Raw genomic sequence first — 19,383 nt, forward strand, 5'->3', positions numbered from 1 at the left:
ACTTGGATTGGTGTTACCCAGTGCAGTAACTCATGGTGTCTCCTCCCACCCCCCCTCCAGACCATTCAGAATCCTTAGTAATGTTTTTAGTACTAATTGTAAATCGTAATTCCTGTATATCACTGAATGTAATGGCAATAGTAATGAGATAAACAACTGACAGAATTAGTTACAACATTCTTAGTAACTGTAAAAAAAAAGTATCCTTTTTTAAAAATTTTCTTCTTTTCCTTTAATTATGACTTCATTCTCAAAAATGTTATTGATCTCAGTTCACAAATATTAATTCCCACAATATTGTAGCTAAAACACCAGAAAATTTGACAAAAGCAGTGCAGACAATACCTCATGATTTGAAGCGTCATTGTCATCGGGTCATAATGACAGCTCTGCCCAGAGTGCATTAGAAGGTTCAAGAAGGAAATAAGCATCGAATTTTAGCCTTTGTAGGGATATTGATGTAAGCTGGGGTAACAAAAAATGTTTTTATTGTTCTAACGAACGACAGGGATATTTTTATTAAAAAATAATAAATTTCTGCTGAAACACTGCACCAAAAGTTTATAGACCGTCATTTTTGTGTCACCCCCCCCCCCCCCTAGTGACGCCAGTGATAGGTATCTGAATAGTCAGGGTGGGAAATAAGTCTTACGAGGCAAGGTTAACAGAGCTTGGACTTTTCTCTTGGGAGTGAAGAAGGATGGGGTGGGGTGTGATTTAATAGTCTACAAGATTCTGAGAGGCATGGATAGGGTGAACAGCCATCACATTTTTTCCCAGGGCAGGAGTAGCAAACACCAGAGGACATCTGTACAAAGTGAAGGGAGGAAAGTTTAGGGGAGACATCAGGGGTAAGTTTTTTTTTACACAGAGAGTTGTGGGAACCTGGAATGCCTTGTCAGGGATGGTGGTGAAGGCTGAAACATTGGGGGGCATTTGACAGACTCTTAGGCACACAGATGAAAGGAAAATAGAGGGTTACAAGGTAGGAAAGGATTAATTTTTTTTTTGGTTGGAATATATACTTGGGTCGGTACAACATCGAGGGCTGAAGGGCCTGTAGTGTGGTGTTCTATGTTCAATGGGAAAGGGAGTAGGGTTAAGTGGGAGAATGGATCAGCTCATGGCGGGGCAGACTCGACGGGCCAGATCTGCTCCTATTGTCTTGTCCCTATTTTCCCCAACCGTTCTTCTGTGCTGCATTAAATTGCCTACTTAGGAACCTATGAAGCCACAGCTTAATAAAAGATCCACTGATCGGGGGTGGGTGGGAGTGTTCCCTGGGGTCTTGGCCAATATGTCCTCTTCTGGGTCTTGTCCTCTTGTGCGCATCAAAGAAACAGATTCCTTAGTCATTATTGCAGTGACTCCCCATAGGGTCCAACTGCCCAGTCCGACTGCTGTCAGCTCTGTACAGACTTTAAACAGCCCAGACGGAGGTTTATTTTAAAATCCAGCTACCACGGGGTCTGGGCCCAAGATGGGGGCGCCTCTGATCCAGCAGCCACAAGGAGTTGCCAACTCTAGGGGAACGGAGGGCTGGCGCAGGGCACCAGAAAGTGGGGAGACCAGCCCCCATCTGAGAAAGAGAAGAGGTGGAGCTGAGCCGCAGAACGATGACCACGGAGGCAGGTCAGCAAGGGGGCTCTGCGGCTGGGGAGCATGCAGGCAGTGGGCTGTTGGTGACTTGGCGAGGAACCCACGGAGGCTGCATTCGAGGGGACTGGCTCGGGGGTGTACCAATTATTGGAACTGGGATGTGTGAGGGTACTGGAGGCTTCCTGATCGTGTCAAAGGTGTGCATCTGGAGCTCGGGTTCCCGATGGTTTGGACTGAAGGCTGTGTGGCTGCCAAGGTTGGAACATTGGAGGAAAATCCATGGATGCCCATTGTCTTGGGGGGGGATGACTCTCTTTTGCTTCACTTTCTCTGACTGTGGGGTGCCCTGCAATTTCTGCTGATAGCAAACCTTTGTCTGCCTTACAGCAGAATAAAGGAAATTTCATGTAATATCACATTTCCTGTTTTATTACATGACAATTCAACGATCTTGAATGCGAGTTGTGGGATTTAAAATGCATAATTTGATTGATGATGCTCCATTGATTTTGAGGTGCTTTGGGGCATCGAGGTTACAGAAATGCAGGCTTTGGACTAGGGAAAGATATGGCGGGGGGGGGGGGGGGAAGATGATGGGGGGGTTTAACAGACAGAGAAGTTGAGCCCAGACGGAAGATGAGGTGTTGTTCCTCCATATTGCGGGTGGTCTCAATCTGGCAGTCCACGAGACCCTGGACAGACTTATCGGCAAGGAGAATTAAAATGGGTGGCCACTGGGAGATCCCCGCTATTGCGCCGGACAGAGCCCAGTCTGCGTCCAGTCTCTGCGATGTAGAGGAGACAGCAGCGGGAGCACCGGATGCAGCAGATGACCCCTGCAGATTCACAGGCTAAGTGTTGCTTCACTCGGAAGTCGCATTCTTCCCCTTTTTTTCTCTCTCGAGTCTTCATTCAGAGGTTTTCCTGTTCTTTGCTTATACCTTGAGGAAGGGCTCAGGCCTGAAATGTCGGTAATAGATCTTTGCCTACTAAGGGATCAGCTGAGTTCTTCCAGCATTTACTGTGCATTGGAGATTGACTGACTTGCAAGGCAATTGTGCTGATTTTAAATGGATTCCATAATTTATTAAATACATTGCATGCTGCAGTTTGACTGGCAGCTATCTGATTTCAATATCTAGTTCACTGATGTTTGACGGTATGGTATCAAACTGGCTATCTAACGTTGGGAGGGGGGGTTTCGACAGGTCATGGCTATACATTCATGTTAGACAGCATTAGCAGTTACACAGTGGTTCCACCACACCTCCTCACCTCTTTTATTCCCCCCCCCCCCCCACCCCGAACTCATCCTTGGAACTGTGCAGGATTTAATCATCAGGAAATGTATCATGGTAAGATATTCGGTTACAACGTGGCTAAATCCAATTCCAGGCACTTAAACGTCAATTAGACCCAAATTAACTGACAACCCCCATATGTTTTTGAAGGGTGGGAGGAAACCGGAGCACGAGGACATGGGGAGAATGTACAAACAGCGCCGGATTTGAGCCCAGGTCGCTGGCGCTGTAGCAGCATTGAGCTAATCGTGATGCCGTTATCGGTGCTGTTGATCATGTTAGGTTTTTCCGTGTCAGAGTACAAGCCCATGAATGCATTAGAGGTGTCAAGGGTGCAGTTCTGATTTCTCCAGTGACTTGCATGCCCTTGATCTCCCTTGTGATTCACCAACCCCCACCCTTCCAACCAACTCCCTGTTTCATGTCTCCGGGCCAAGGCAGCAGACAGCATTGGAAGCCAATGAAGATTTCCAGCGCTTTTGCACTGAAAGCCCTCACGGTGATGGGACAGGACCCAGAATGAACAGTGGGGCACGTCATTCCTTCGACTTCCTCAGGAGTTTGCGGAGGTTTGGTACGACATCGGAAACCCCAGCAAATTTCTAGAGGTGTGGTGGAAAACGTGGTGACCAGCTGCATCACGGTCGGGTACGGGGATACCAATACCCCTGAGCGTAAAGCCCTGCAAATGGTAGTGGACACAGCCCAGGATATACAGGGAACGCTGCCATCAGAGAGCAGCAGTCATCATCAAGGATCCATACCACCCAGCACATGCTCTGTTCTCGCTGCTGATCAAGCCTGAAACGTCAGTTCTCTATCTTTATCTGTGCTACATAAAAGGCCCAGTTTGTCCTGCTGAGTTTCTCCAGCGTTGTGTTTTTACTTCAACTACGGTGTCTGATCTGACCTGATTTCATATTTTTAAGTAATGGTAACTATGAAAATTACTGGATTATCCCTTTGGTTCAGTAAGATCCTTTTGGAAAGGAGTTCTGCCAACCTTACCAGCCTGGCTGTTATGTGACTCCAGGCCGTCAATGTGGTTGGCTCTTAACTATGGTTGAGTAAATGCAGAATTTAAAAAATAAGTCAAAGTGAGTCAAGTCCCCGAGATTTGGTTGCGGCCCAGGGATCACCTGTCCAATCAAGCCCTCTCAGAGTTTCCTGAGACAGGAAGCTGAAACTGAGGTCCTTGCCCACGAGTCGGACAAATGTTGCTTGCCATCTCGCGCCTTGGTTGATGAATGGTGGGTGGGTGGATGGGTGGGTGGGTGAGGGAGAGCTCCTAAATGAGGACAAAGAAAACTCAAAACAAGGCAAGGAGATTTTAAAAGTTTTCAAATATTTCCATGCAGCATGGTATAACAGGCCCTTTCGGCCCTCAAGTTCGTGCTGCCCAGTTTACCTACAACCCCTGGGTACGTTTTTAGATGGTGGGAGGTAATCGGAGCCCCCGGGGAAAACCCACGCAGACGTGGGGAAAATGGACAAGCTCTTTACAGACAACGCTGGATTCGAACCTGGGTCACTGGAACAGCGTTGCGCTAACTATGCCGCCAAGAGATGACAGAAGCTTTGCGGATGATAATGAAAACCAAATTGCGCCATTCCAAGTACCAAGACGCAGCTTAATCGAGCCAGGGAGTTGTCAATTGAGCATCGAAATGCATTTTGCATTCCTGATGTCATCCCTGATTCCTATTTGGTTACTTATTTTAGTTGGAACATCATTCTCAGTTCCAGATGTTGGCGTTTGCTGACAGATAGTTCAAAAGGGCACAATGTATGAATGACAGAAGATGTATTAACCCCTCAGAGCTATTTCCAGTTTCACTCAAAAGCAACATTCTGGAGATTAAAAGTCTTAAGCAAAGGCTTAACCTTCTTCACAAGATCTAGGAACAGAAGTTGGCCCCTCGAGTCCGCTCCGCCATTCTAACCATGAGTTCATCCATCCACCCACTCCCTGGCCTCCTCACCGTAACTCTTGATGCCCTGACTTATCAAATACCTGTCGACCTCTACCTTAAATACACAGTTTTGCAATCTTGCCAGTCGCATTTTGCAAAAGACAGCGCCATAAACTCTTTGCTTCAATGCTCTAGCCCGCACTTTTCAGTAAGAATTCTGGCAAGGCACTCGCTGCTCATTGCAACCACGGAGTAAATCCAATGGCAGCTTCTGAGCAACTGTTTCAGTGGAGTGCTATGGTTGTGGGTTGTATAAAAAAGGGGTGATGGATCAGCGTACAGGAGGGAGATTGAAAACGTGGCTGAATGGTGCACCAACAGCAACCTCACACTCTTGTCACCAAAACCAAACAGCTAATCATTGACGTCAGGAAGGGAAAGCCAGAGGTGTACGATCCAGTGATCATCGGGGGATCAGATGTGGAGAGGGGGAGCACATTTAAGTTCTTGGAAGCCACTATCTCAGACAATCTTTCCTGGACCCAACACACCAATGGCATTGTGAAGAAAGAGAATCAGTGCCTCTACTTCCTCAGGAGTTTGCAGAGGTTCGGTACGACACCAGAAACCTTGGCAGCTATCTACAGAGCTGTGGTGGAAAGTGTGCTGACCGGCTACATCACAGTCTGATATGGGGACACCCATGCCCCTGAGCGTAAAGCCCTCCAAAAGGTGGTAGACACAGGCCAGGACATCACAGACAAAACCCTCCCCATCATCGGGAACATCTACAGGGAACCATCGGAGGGCAGCAGCAATCATCAAGGATCCACACCACCCAGCACACGCTCTGTTCTCGCTTCTGCCATCAAGAAAGAGCTGTAGGTGCCACAAGACTCACCCCACCAGGTTCAGGAACAGCTGCTTTCCCCCCCCCCCCCACCACCATCAGACTCCCCAACAACAAACTCAATCAGGGACTCATTTAAGGATTCTTACTTTTTACTTTACTGTTTTTTGCCTCTGAATGGCACAGTTTGTTCACATTTCTTTACTTGTTTACATGTGTATGTTGAGTACAGTTTTTTTGCACGACCAATAAGTGGTAATTCTGCCTGGCCTGCAGGAAGAGGAATCTCAGGGTTGTATGTGATGTCATGTATGTATCTGACAATAAACCTGAAATCTGAATCTCAGAATCAAAATTTGTTGTCATGAACATGTCACTGAATTCTGCCATCTTGTGATCGAAGCTAGGATCAGTGGCTGAAGAGCTGAAAAGATCTGTGGTGTTGGTGACGAGAGTTTATTGGAAAGGTGAAGGTTCCATTATTGTTACGTTTTAGAATGTAACATGCATGAAATTCTTTAACTTTTGTCTACTGTAAGGCAGACAGAAAGTCTCTACTTTGTCCAGCACCCCTCACAGAAACCGACACCACCTGGTGCTCCGACCATGGTCTCCCCTCCGAGTACTGACCAGGCCTGAGCCCGCTTAGCTTCTAAGATCAGGCAATCTCAAGTTGTCATATACATAAGTACAGTGTACAAATGCACTGAAATTCCTGCTTGCAACAGTTGCACACACAATGTATAAATTAAAAGAACAAAATTGCCACAAGAGAGAAAAAAAAAATAATAATAATAATAACAGGATAGGTTGTTAAATATTCGCAGATTTTAGAACATTGATTGCTGCAGGTTTTACAGATTGTAAATTCCATGCATATTCATCTCTTTCGACACTGTTCAATAGCTCCAACTTGAAGCTGGGCAAGTGAAAATTAAGACAAGAACCCAATGAGATCCCAGCATTTGGATAGATGCGTGAAGACGCAGGGAACTTAAGGGTATAGCAGCCAATCACAACCTTTCTTCGGCTCTGGTTCCCCCTTTAGGACCCTGCACAAAGTTTACGGGCCCCCTTCGTCGTGATGCAGTCAAGTTTAGTTGGTTTCTTCCGCACTTCTCTCCTATCGACTACGTTCAAAAATGAGGTGAAAACACCTCACATTGTGGACCTGTGGGAGGTTAGGGGTAAGTGCATAGGAATCCCACTGAGGATGGCCGATAGGCCACATGTAGGTGGATGCACAGTTTAAATTGGTATCTTGGTCAGCACTGGCGTCACTGAGGGGGGGTGGGGTGACTGGACTGGACTGGGTGACACTGTCAGAGGGGATTACACCAAAATGACTGTCTATACACTTTTGGTGCAGTGTTTCAGCAGAAATTTATTATTTTTTAAATAAAAATATTCCTGTCATTCGTTATAACAACAAAAACATTTTTCGTAAGCCCAGCTTACATGTATCAATATCCCTACAAGGCTAAAACTCGATGCTCATTTACTTTTTGAACCTTCAAACGCGCTCCAGTCAGAGCTATCATTATTACCCAATGACAATGACAGTTTGAATCGCGGGGTTCCGTCTGCACCAGCAAGCGCTGTTGTTTTTGTTGCTGCTGGTGTTTTTATAGTTGCTACTTTGGTCAGATTTTCTGGTGTTTTAGCTACAATATTGTGGGGGTTAGTATTTGTGAACAGAGATCAACATTTTTGAGAATGAAGTTGTAATTAAAGGAAAAGGAGAAAAATTAAAAAAGGTTCTAATAATGTCATCATTCAGTGTAGAAAGATTTTACACGACAATTTTGTTAGTATATTGATTATGCACATCTAATCCATTAACGTATCTCATGTATCAATAAAATTTATCGTTAAAATCAACATAATTTTGATGTAGTTCTTAAATGTTTTTATTTCAAATTCTATTGTTTTCTTACTGAATTTTCATGGGGCAACAGGCCTGTTGGTTTGTTCCTGCTCTGCTCTGTTCCATGTATTGTGGCACCGTGGATCTCCTTAGGCAGTCCATCAAAATTGAGAATGACTTTCTGTTCACTTAACAGGACACACTGATGACAGGATGGGAATATAAAGACAGAATCAGAATTCATTGTTATGAACAAGTCACGAAATTTGTTGTTTTGTGGCAGCGTCACAGGGCAAACATTCATATAAACCACGTTACAACAATAAGTGAAAAAACTGCACAAAATGTCTATGTAAAGCAGTGTCTTTGGTTCATTGATCATTCAGGAATCTGATGGCGGGGAAGAAACTCTCCTTATGCCGCTGAGTGCTCGTCTTCAAGCTCCTGTACCTTTTTCCCCGATGGTAGAAGAGGGCATGGCTTGGGTGGTGGGGGGGTCCTTGAGGATAGAGGTTGCTTTTTTAAGACACCGCCTCATGTAGATGTCCTCGATGGAGTGGAATCTGGTGCCAGTGATGTCGCAGGTCGAGTTAACAACCCTCTGGAGTTTATTCTTGTCCTGAGAGTTGACGACTCGGTACCAGACAGTGATGCAACCAGCCAGAATGCTCTCCATGGTTCACCTGTAGAAGTCTTCGAGAATCTTCGGTGTCATGTTATGTTATGTTATATTGAACCTCCTCAAACTCCTCACAAAGTATAGCCGCTGGCGAGCCGCCTTCGTGATTGCACGCAAACGGTCAATGTCTCCCTTTACCACCAGTGGATTCGTCTTTTAAATTACATACATACAGCACTTTAACAGGCCCTTTTGTCCCATGAGCCCATGCTGCCTAATTGACCCCCGGTATGTTTTCGAATGGTGGGAGGAAACCGGAGCTTCCGGAGGAAACGCACGCAGCACAAGCAGAACATGTAAACTCCTTACAAACAGCGGCGGGATTGGAACCCTGGTCCCAATCCCTGTAAAGGTGTTGCGCTAACTGCTACGCTGACCATGGCGCCCTCAAATATAAAATTTTAATCTGCCATCGCCAGAATGGTGGTGACGGACTTTCCCCCTCGCCCCCAGAGGTATCTTGGGGTTGATTTGCAAGCAGGGAGATTACAAGCTCAGCTGCTAGACATGGAGAGGTTAATCTTTTGTCTTAATACTGGACAGATGTTTGCTTTCATGATCGAGTTGGATTGGGAGGCTTCCATTTGTTCAATGCCTGTCCTTTTTCCGAATCTCACTTCTAATTGTCTTTCATCTTGCACCGAGCTTGACTTGGGAAAGTAGTTTGGGAGAGAAATAATCGTCAATGGGACAGAGAACATAGAACAGGCCCTTTGGCCATTGATTTTATGCCGACCTATATGTTCTGACCAAACAATATATTAAAACCTCCGTACCTCATAACCTGCTATTTTTCTTCCATATGTGTGTCTGTCTAAGAGTCTTTTAAATGCCCCCAGTGTTCCAGCCTCCACCGACACCTCTGGCAACACATTCCAGGCTCCCACAACTCTCTGTGTAAAGACTTACCCCTGACGTCTCCCCTTCACTTTGTACAGATGTCCTCTGGTGTTTGCTGATCCTGCTCTGGGAAACAGGCACTGGCTGTCCACCTTGTCTACGCCTCTCATGATCTTGTAGATCTCCGGTCTTCTCTCATCCTTCTGAGGTCCAAAGTGGAAAGTCTCAGCTCTGCTAGCCTTGTCTCTTAAGACCAATCCAGGCAACGTTGTGGTCAGTCTCCTCTGCCCCCTCTCCGTAGCTTCCCCATTCTTCCTGTAATGAGCTGTCACAATGACCTCCATGGCAAAACCTTTGCAAAGGACCATGAGTGGAACTTGTGCTCTGCGTTTAAAGGGTCCTGCAGCCCATCTTAAGAAGCAGACCTTTCACTGCTGTCCACACTGTGGTCCATTGTACAAGATAAGCTCAGTCCCTTAATGCTGTTCACTCAAATCTTTCAAAGGATCCCTCCACCATCAGTCTCCTCAACAACAATCAGGGACTCATTTCAGGACTCATACTTTTGCACTTTATTGACTTTTTCGTCCTCTCTGTATTGTCGGTTGGTTTACATTTCTTTATTTTGCACTGCCAATAAGTGGTAATTCTGCCTCGTCCGCAAGAAAAAGAAACCCAGGGTTGTACGTGATGTCATGTGTGTCCTCTGGCGATCAATTTGAATCTAAACACAGTCATCTTCCTACTTTTAATCATTTCACTGGGTATTTATTGCCCATCGTGATCTCCGGCCCCACCAAAGGAATTAAGTACTGCAGTTAAGGGCTGACCACTTTGGAGTGACATATAGGCCAATAGTTTCATGGTGACCTTGTACTTTAATTTCAGCAATCGCTGAACTAAGTTTAAGTTTTTCCAGTTGCTATGACAGGATTTGAACCCATGTGCAAACAAGGTGCTGGAGGCACTCCACGTCCATGGAGAGAAATGGTCAATGTATTGAGTTGGATAATAAGCATAAAAGATCGGGGTAGGGGTGGGAGTCCAGTGGAGGGGACAAGAGGTGATAGGATATTGGATAAAAGAAGATAGGAGAGACAGGTAGGGGACACCACTACAGGGGAGTTGAGGGAGGGATATTGAGTGAAAAGCTTCCGTGACTCCTTCATTTTTTTGGGTTCTTACTGTGAGATTGTGTGGAAACTATATCGAACGATGGTGCTTTCCAGAGGTCACCTTGGGATGTAAGTCAATTGCAGTCGAAGTTGACACCTTAAAGAATTAAGGAGTAAAGCACGAAAGTCTGCATACACCGCAGTTGAAGTAAAAACTACGAGGCTGGAGAAACTCAGCAGGTCAAACCGTGTCCTTTATGTAGCAAAGGTAAAGATGCAGAACCGACGTTTTGGGCTTGAACCCTTCGTCACTGTATGTTCAAAATGTCGGGAGGTGCCCGAACAAAATGGTGGGAGGGGAAGGGCAGGGGGAAGAGCACAGTCCCACAGGGCAGGAGGATAATGTAATAATAACAAGATGGGACTGAGCTGCAGAAGAAATGGTCGGGGAGATGACAGATGGTCGGTTGAGCGAGGAGGAGCGGTTTAACGGAGGGAATTCCAGAACTTAGAACCTAGAGAGTCGAAACACAGCCGCCAGTGGTGAGATGATCAAGCGGAGTTCGACTGATTTTGTCGCCTTGAGACTGGGGATTTAAACATTCCAAGGCACTTCACAGAAGATCCATCCCCCCTCCCCATGCTCACTGCTGTGCCCTCCCTCCCTTATCCACCTCCTGCCCTGTGGGACCATGCTCCTTCCCTCCCCCCCCCCCCCCCCATTTTATTCAGGCGCCTACCTTGATGAAGGGCTCAATCCTGAAATGTTGGTTCTGTATCTTTATCTTTGCTACATAAACGACGCGGTTTTACCTGCTGAGAAAATAATTAATGTCACTTCTTAAAGTATAAGATTGTGTTGTACAAAATATATGGGATTGATTCTTCTCCATGGTACAGCAGATTTTCCATTTGTCCTGGGAATTAATCTGCTCCATGAATTTAGTAGAAACACCAAAATGCTGGAGGAACCTAGCCAGACTTTTCAGCATCTCTAGGAGACAAAGATATATCACCAACGTTTCGGGCCTGAGCCCATCTTCAAGGAATAGGCAGAAGTAGGATGTATCAGAAAGTCTCAGAATTCAAACAATGGGGGAGGAACCCGGACCAACAATAGGTGTTAATTGGATGGGATAAGGAATGAGGAGGAATTTATCATGTCTGTGCAAAAGGAGACAGGAAAGGGAGAGACAACAGGGAAGCAAGGGGGTGGAGTTTAACAAAAGCTGGAGAGCTCGCTATTAATGCCATCTGGTTGGAGGGAGCCCAGAAGGAAGATGAGGTGTTGTCCCTTCAATTTGCAGGTAGTCTCAGACATGTTCCCAAGGGATAGGGCGGGGAATTGAAATGGGCAGCCACTGGGAGATCCACGGTATTGCGGCAGGCAGAGCCGAGGTGCCCAACGAAACAATCTCCCCATCTGCATCCAGTCTCTCCGATAGAGAGGAGACCGCAACGGGAGCACCGGATGCAGTTCCCTTATTGCATCCAATGATCACCTTTAGTTGGTTGGGATTCCTCCTCCATTGTGTGAAGTCTGAGATTTCCTGCTTCTGCCTTTTCTGATCTTTCCTTGAAGAAGGGCTCAGGCCCGAAACGTTGGCAACATATCTTTGTCTCCAACAGACGCTGAAAAGACCAGCTGAGTTCCTCCAGCCTTCTAGTGCGTTTACTACAGTCACAGTGTGTACATCTGATCGTGTTCCTCCATGAACTTAGTGCCGTGGTAAAAATCTCCCGGCCCATTGTGGGTTTCTACACGTAGACCTAGTCAAGCCGTACCTGTGGCAAGAGAAAGAAAATGAATGAGTCAGGTTAATAACTTTTCATCAGAACCCATTGTCCAATTCCACTGAGTTTCTTTCTGCCTGGATGCTGCTCAACTTGCTGGGAATTCCCAGTACCTTCAGTTTTTATTTCAGATTTCTAGCATCTGCATGGATTTTTTTTGTTACTGCATTTTTTTGGAGTTTAAATCTGAATTACTGATTTTTTGATTGTTTACATGTTACAGGACCTCCTTTCCCTGGACAGGATCCTATCCATGTCAGAACCAGAATTCAGGACTTGGCAGAAGAATCCCTTTAATTAAAAAAAACACACACTGAATTGAGAAAATGTCAATTTTTTGGAGAGCATTTTTAGGTTTGGTAAAAGTTTGAAGGACAGAATTAAACAGGGAGATTCTCCTAATCTACCAAAATAGGTGGTAGAGCAGACATAGCTGAGGATATTGAAAGGCCGCAGAGAGACTTGGATAGATGAGGAGAACGGGCAAAGGGATGGCAGATGAAATACAACGTTGGGAAGTGTCCAGTCACACATTTTGGTAGAAGAAATAGACGGGCAGATGATTATTTAGATGGGGAGAAAATTCAAAATTCGGAGGGCCAAAGGGACTTGGGGGTGCTCATGCAGAATCCTCTAAAGGTTGACCTCCAGATTGAGTCGATGGGGAAGAAGGTGAATGCAATGTTGGCATTCATTTCTAGAGGGATAACATAGAAGACCAGGGATGTGATGTTGAGACTCTATAGGGCACTGGTGAGGCCTCACTTGGAGAACTGTCTACAGTTTTAGGCACCTTATTTGAGAAAAGGCATGCTGGCGTTGGAGAGGGTTCAGAGAAGATTTACTAGAACGATACCAGGAATGAAAGGATTAGTATATGAGGAATGTTTGTCAGCTCTTGGACTGGACTCGTTGGATACAGAAGGTCGAGGGAGGACCTCATGGAGATATTTCGAATGCTGAAGGGCCTGGACGGTGTAGATACGGAGAGGATGTTTCCCACAGTCGGGACGTCTCGGACAAGAGGGCACAACTTCAGGATAAAAGGCCGTCAATTTAAAACAAAGACACGGAAACATTTCTTTGGTCAGAGGGTTGTGAGTCTGTGGAACTTGTTGCCACAGGCAGCTATGGAAGTGAGGTCGGTGGGTGTATTTAAGGCAGAGATTGATTAGTCAGGGGATTGAGGGTTACAGGGAGTGGGGCTGAGTGGGTGGATGGATCAGCTCATGATAAGAATGGCAGAGCGAATTCGATGGGCCTCCTTCTGCTCCTAGATCTTGGAAGTTCGTTCATTAAATGTCCCAAGGCACAACCCAGAAGGTATCGCAAAGAAAAATTGAAATGTCACTGAGGCACAGAGGGAGGCTGTCAGGATTGTTGACCAAATGCTTAGTTACCAGGAGAGGCTGAAACAGGAGACGTGTAGGGAGGGGGATTCCAGGGTTCAGTTCATGCATGGACAGCTGAAGGGATGAAATTTTGGACTTTAAAAAAGATGGAATTGGAAAAGCGCAGAGATGTGAGGTAGTTAGGTCTGTGGTATGAAGTGAAAAAGACCATGGAAGGATTTCAAGTCAAGTTTATTGTCATCTGATTTTACAAGTACAACCCAACGAAACAGCGTTCTCTGATCCTCGGTGCAAAACATGCAGATGTACAACCATACATAACACACATACAGATAAATAGTACATATGCAGGACCAGGATTTCATATATACAGATAAATATTTTTTTCATGAATTAAGTCTCAGAGGGTTAGTGTGAGCAGCCCCTTTGGTCATTTACACTCTCACTGCCTGTGGGAAGAAGCTGTTCCTCAGCCTGGTGGTGCTGGCTCTGATCTTTCTGGATCTCTTTCCCGACGGGAGCAGCTGAAAGATGCTGTGTGCGGGGTGGAAGGGGATCCTGAAAGATTTTGCGCACCCTCTTCAGACATCGATCCTGGTAGATCACATTGATGGAGGGAGGGAGACTCCAGTGATCCTCTCTGCCACCCTTATGGTACTGTGGATTGACCTCCGATCCATTTCTATGCAGCCACCATACCGCACGGTGATGCAGCTGGCCAGGGCACTCTGGATAGAGCTCCTGTAGAAGGTTGATGTAATGGTGGCCGGTAGCCTTGCCCACTTCAGTCTTCTCAGGAAAGTCACTGTTGTGCCTTCCTGACAAGTGAGATGTTGCGTGCCACAAAGCAAACTCCAAGAAACTTGATGCTCACCACTCTCTCCACTACAGAGTTATTGATGTGTAGTGGAGGGTAGAAACCAGGATGACAATTTTTCATTTGAGATGTGATTCAGTCAGTAACCAGCGTTGGTCAGCAAGTGTGGGGTGTCAGCTGAAGGAGACATGTGCCTGTTGGGGTCTCAGGTGCAGAGTTTTCAGCTGAATAAATGTTTAGTAAAGGGTGGGAAGTGAGCCAGGAGAGTGCTTGGAATAGTCTGTTTCAGGAGGTGAACTGGAGAACACCCAGAGAGGATGTTTAAAGGGGCTTGTCTTGGTGATTGTGTGAAGTGAAGCCAAGCCAGGTGGAGAGAGTCAGACGTTACACATTGAAACTGAAAGGACACTCTGTCTAGATTTGCTTTGTATCTTATTAATGTGCTGTAGATGGATGTACTGGCTTCTTATAAACAGAGGCCAAAGTTTATTCTGTCAAGCATCTCAACGGCTATTGAATTAAAATCAACAGCTAAATACAAGAAAAATATTTGCGGTAAAGCAAGCTCAGGTCATCGGATTTGGAGCAAAGCGTCACATCCGAGCGCTCTCGATGGAAACAATTTTTCTCTTGCACAGTGGACCTGTCCGTCAACTCTGTAGCTCGGAATGCTGGGTTCTGGTGGACGTGAAGGTCTGAGCTGAAGGGGTCTCATCGAAGGCTGGTTTGGAGGGTGCCAATTTCTGCCACTGCCTGGATTTCAAAAACAAAAATCGAGCAGGTGATCAAGAAGGCAAATGGGACGTTGGCCGTCATTGCCGGAGGGATTGAATTTCGGAGCAGGGAGGTTATGCTACAACTGTGCAAGGTCCTGGTGAGGCCGCATCTGGAGAACTGCGTGCAGTTCTGGTCTCCTTACTTGAGGATGAATGTACTGGCTTTGGAGGGGGTGCAGAGGGGGTTCACCAGGTTGATTCCAGAGATGAGGGGGGTTGGCCTATGAGGAGAAATTGAGTCGTCTGGGACTGGATTCGCTGGAATTTACAAGAAATTGAGTTGTCTGGGACTGGATTTGCTGGAATTTACAAGAATGAGAGGGGATCTTATAGAAACGTATGAAATTATGAAAGCCATAGATCAGACAGAGGTAGGTGAGTTGTTCCCATTGGTGGGGGAGACCAGAACTTGGGGACGGAGCCTCGAGATCCAGGGGAGTAGATTTTGGACAGAGATGAGGAACTGCTTTTCCCAGAGGGGGGTGAATCTGTGGAATTTGCTGCCCATTGAAGCAGTGGAGGCAACCTCAGTAAATATATTTATGACCATGTTGGATAGATTTTTACATAGGGGAATTAAGGGATATGAGGAAAAAGGCAGGTCGGTGGAGATGAGCCCATCATCAGATCATTGAATGGTAGAACAGGCTCGACGGGTTGGATGGCCGACTACTGCCCCTAGTTCTTATGTTCTTAAATCATTCACTTCACTTACAGAGCACAACTGGGAATTGATAAGGGCAGTGTTCTTGAATATCTTGTCCCTCTCCCTCCTTGGAACACCTCTCCCTCTAACACAAAACTCTGTCTCTCTGGGTCCTTCCCCTCTCTGTCTCTCTACAGCACCTGCCTTGCCTAAGATTCAAGTTCAGGCAAGCTATTGGAGGAATGCAGAAAGAGGCTTGTTCTGCACCTGGCCTATCTTCCATCAAACTGTTAGACAATAGCACCCGATATTGACATATTTCCTGGGCTCTGGTGTCACAGTACAGCAAGCTAGGTTCGGCTGGGATAATTCACGGTCTGGTATGGGGACACCAATACCCCTGAGCATAAAGCCCTGCAAGAGATAGTGGACATAGTCCAGGACATCATGGGCAAAACTCTCCCCACCATCGAGAACATCTACAGGGAACGCTGCCGTTTGGAGAGCAGCAGCAATCATCAAGGATCCACACCACCCAGCACACGCTCTGTTCTCCCTGCTGCCATCAGGAAAGGGGTGTAGGTGCCTAGGTGCCACAAGACCCGCCCCACCAGGTTCAGGAACAGCTGCTCCCCCTCCACCATCAGACTCCTCAACAACAAACTCAATCAGGGACTCATTTAAAGACTTGTACTTGTGAACTTTATTGAGTTTTTTTTCCCCTCTCTGTATTGCACAGTCAGTTTGTTTACATTTCTTTATTTGATTACATATGTACATTGTTTCCAGTACTTTTTTGCACGACCGATAAGTGATAATTCTGCCTGGTCCGCAAGAAAAAGAATCTCGGGACTGTATGTGATGTCGCGCATGTATCTGATCATAAATTGGAATCTAATTCCTGGTCCGCAGCTTCTCCAATTGAAAACTGCACGAAGCTCAGCCTTCCAAAACTCCAGTTTGCATTCCAGCGGGGCACCTGGAGATTGCGGGCCTGGGAGGGGTTGGGGGGGGGGGAAGGTCCTCAAAGTGGGGAGGGGCTGCAACGCAGAAGTTGAGTTGTTGGACTGTTAATTAAAAAAATGTACAGAACACGTTTGTCGTCCTGCCTTTTGTTTCCTTTCTCCTCCCAAAGCCCCTCTCCCCCACTATTTTGTTCGGACATACGTTTTATTCAGAGTTGAAACCCACCGAAATGCTGGAGGAACCCAGCCAGTCTTTCAGTGTCCATAGGAGACAAAGATATATTCCCGATGTTTCAGGCCTGAGTTCTTCTTCAAGGCATAAGCAGATTCTGCTTATTTTAGTCTCCTACGTATGTGTCTCCTATGGAGGTGTCACATATCCCTCCCCTGTACCCACACCTCCTCCCTCACCATAGTCTGTGGCCCCAAACAGGCCTTTCAGCTGAAGCAATGCTTCACGTGTATCCGCAGGACTTGTTTATTGTATCCAGTACCTCTGATGTGACCTTCTCTACATCGGAGAAACCGGATGCAGATTGGGAGATTGCTTCGCTGAATCCTAATGTCCACATCAGTGACAGGGACCTCCCAGTAGCCAACCATTTTAGTTCTGCGTCACACTCCCACGCTCACCTGGCTGTCCACGCCCCACCAAGACCATCAGCAGATTGGAGGAACCACGCCTTATTTTCCGCCTGGGCACCCTCCAGCCAGATGGCCTTAACGTGATTTCTCTGCTCCTGGCTAATCTTGCTCGCCTTTTCTTTTCCCTCCGCCTTTCCAGTCTTTCCAGTTCTTCCCTCTTCCCCACCCAGTCATCTCTCCTACCCCCTCATTGCTGCTGTCCCCTCCCTCTCATCCACCTATCATCTCCTGCCGTTGCCACCCCCCTCCCCCCCACCTTTGTTCAGACGCCTGCTGACATTTCCCAGACCTTGATGAAGGGCTCAAGCCCGAAACATTGGTTTTGTATCTTTATCTTTGCTGTATAAAGGACACTGTTTGACCTGCTGAGTTTCTTCAGCATTTTGTGCTTTTACTTTCAAGTTTAAACAATAAATGTTAAATTTAGACATACCGCACAGTAACAGGCCCTTTTGGCCCACGAGCCCGCACTGCCCACTTTACCCCCAACAACCCCCGATTCATTTTGAACGGTGGGAGGAAACTGGAGCCCCCGGGGAAAACCCACACAGACATGGGGAGAATGTGCAAATTCTTTACAGACAGCGCGAGATTCGAACCCGGGTCGCTGACGCTGTAACAGCTTTGCATCAACCACTATTCTAACCATGCTGCCCAATCATGGTATCAACAGACTTTCGTGTTTTATGCCTGCTGCCATTTTCCCAGACCTTGATGAAGGGCTCAAGCCCGAAACGTTGGTGCTGAATCTTTATCCATGCTATTTTAAGGACACTGACCCGCTGAGTTTCTCCAGCTTCATGTTTTTACCTTTCATCTTGGTTGTGTTTTGCAGGTAATGACCATCTGTGTGCCTCCAGCCTCCCGCAGTCTGGAACTTGTAAGTACCCTGTCAGAGTGCACCAACAAAAATAGCTGGTTCATGGGCTGTTCCTCGGAGATAATGCTTATTGCCAAATGTTTGAAAGTAATTTTATTTCAAACTATATTCATCCCATGGAGATGAACTCAGATTTTAAAGTCAAGTTTATTGTCATCCAATTGTACAAGTACAACCCGACGAAACAGGGTTCCCCAGTCCTCGGTGCCAAACACGCAGACACACACCCAGACATAACACATGTACAGACAAACAATACACATGCAGGACAAGTATTCATATATACAGTAATTAAATATTATTTCGTTAGTGTGAGAGTCTCGGGTGGTGAGTATGACAAGTTCCCTTGGTCATTCAGCATTCTCATTGCCTGTGGGAAGAAGCTGTTCCTCAGCTTCCCAGAGGGGAGCAGCTGAAAGGTGCCGTGTGTGAGGTGGAAGGGGTCCTCAACAATTCTGCACGACCTCTTCAGGCAACGATCCCGGTAGATCACGTCAATGCAGGGGTGGGGGTGGAAGGAGACCCCAGTGATCCTCTCTGCCACTCTTATTGTCCTGTGGATTGATTCCGATCCATTTCTCTGCAGTAACTGTACCACACTGTGATGCAACCGGCCAGGACGCTCTTGATAGAGCTCCTGTAGAAGGTTGACATGATGGTAGCCGGTGGCCTTGCCCATTTCAGTCTTCTCAGGAAGGGTAGTTGTTGTGGTGCCTTCCTGTCAAGTGAGGTCACTGGTTAAGTGAACTCCAAGGAACTTGGTGTCTCAACTCTCTCCACTCCTGTTGTTAATGTGTAGTGGAGGGTGGTGGTTCCCAGTCCTCCTGAAGTCCACGATCATCTCCTTCGCCTTGTCTACATTGAGGCTCAGGTTGTTACTCTCTCACCATTTCACGAGATTCTCCACCTCTTCTCTGTAGTGCGACTCATCGTTGTTGCTGACGAGGCCGACGACTGAAGGTCTAAAGTGAAAATACCCCTCTGACCCTTGTAGTGAGGGTCAGTAACCCTTTGGGATGAGTTGGGGTGCGACGCAGGTGTGGGCATAGCATTGAAGGGCCAAATAGGAAGTGCATTCTTCTGTTCAGGACCCTACATCAGCCATTCTCAAACTTATTTTCAGCTATGGTCTCCCTCAGACTCTGCTCAACGTTTAGCCCCTTTCCTGTGAGGCAGTCAAGTTTTTGATTCTTTCATACTTTTCTCCTACTGACTGCATAAAAAAAACATAAAACAGTATTTGTGTTACATGAGCTGAAAGGAAAACAAGGATTTTAGATCAATGTGCTGTGGCCCCAGCTGGGCTGTCATGCCCCTGCTGAGAAGGGCTGTTCTATCCAATGC

General features: G+C 46.5%; 1 protein-coding gene across 10 annotated transcripts in view; it reads left to right on the forward strand.

Moving 5' to 3' along the window:
- The window catches only part of LOC138747322 (tensin-2-like), a 263,792-nt gene that overhangs the window by 109,488 nt on the left and 134,921 nt on the right, over positions 1–19,383 (forward strand). For all 10 annotated transcript variants that reach the window (XM_069906427.1, XM_069906430.1, XM_069906428.1 and 7 more), the window contains one exon: positions 17,995–18,039. In XM_069906427.1, the coding sequence (XP_069762528.1) occupies positions 17,995–18,039 (45 nt within the window). The remainder of the gene's footprint in view (positions 1–17,994; positions 18,040–19,383) is intronic.

The sequence above is a fragment of the Narcine bancroftii genome, chromosome 12 (assembly GCF_036971445.1).
Source record: "Narcine bancroftii isolate sNarBan1 chromosome 12, sNarBan1.hap1, whole genome shotgun sequence".
In the NCBI taxonomy this organism is placed as follows: Eukaryota; Metazoa; Chordata; class Chondrichthyes; order Torpediniformes; family Narcinidae; genus Narcine; species Narcine bancroftii.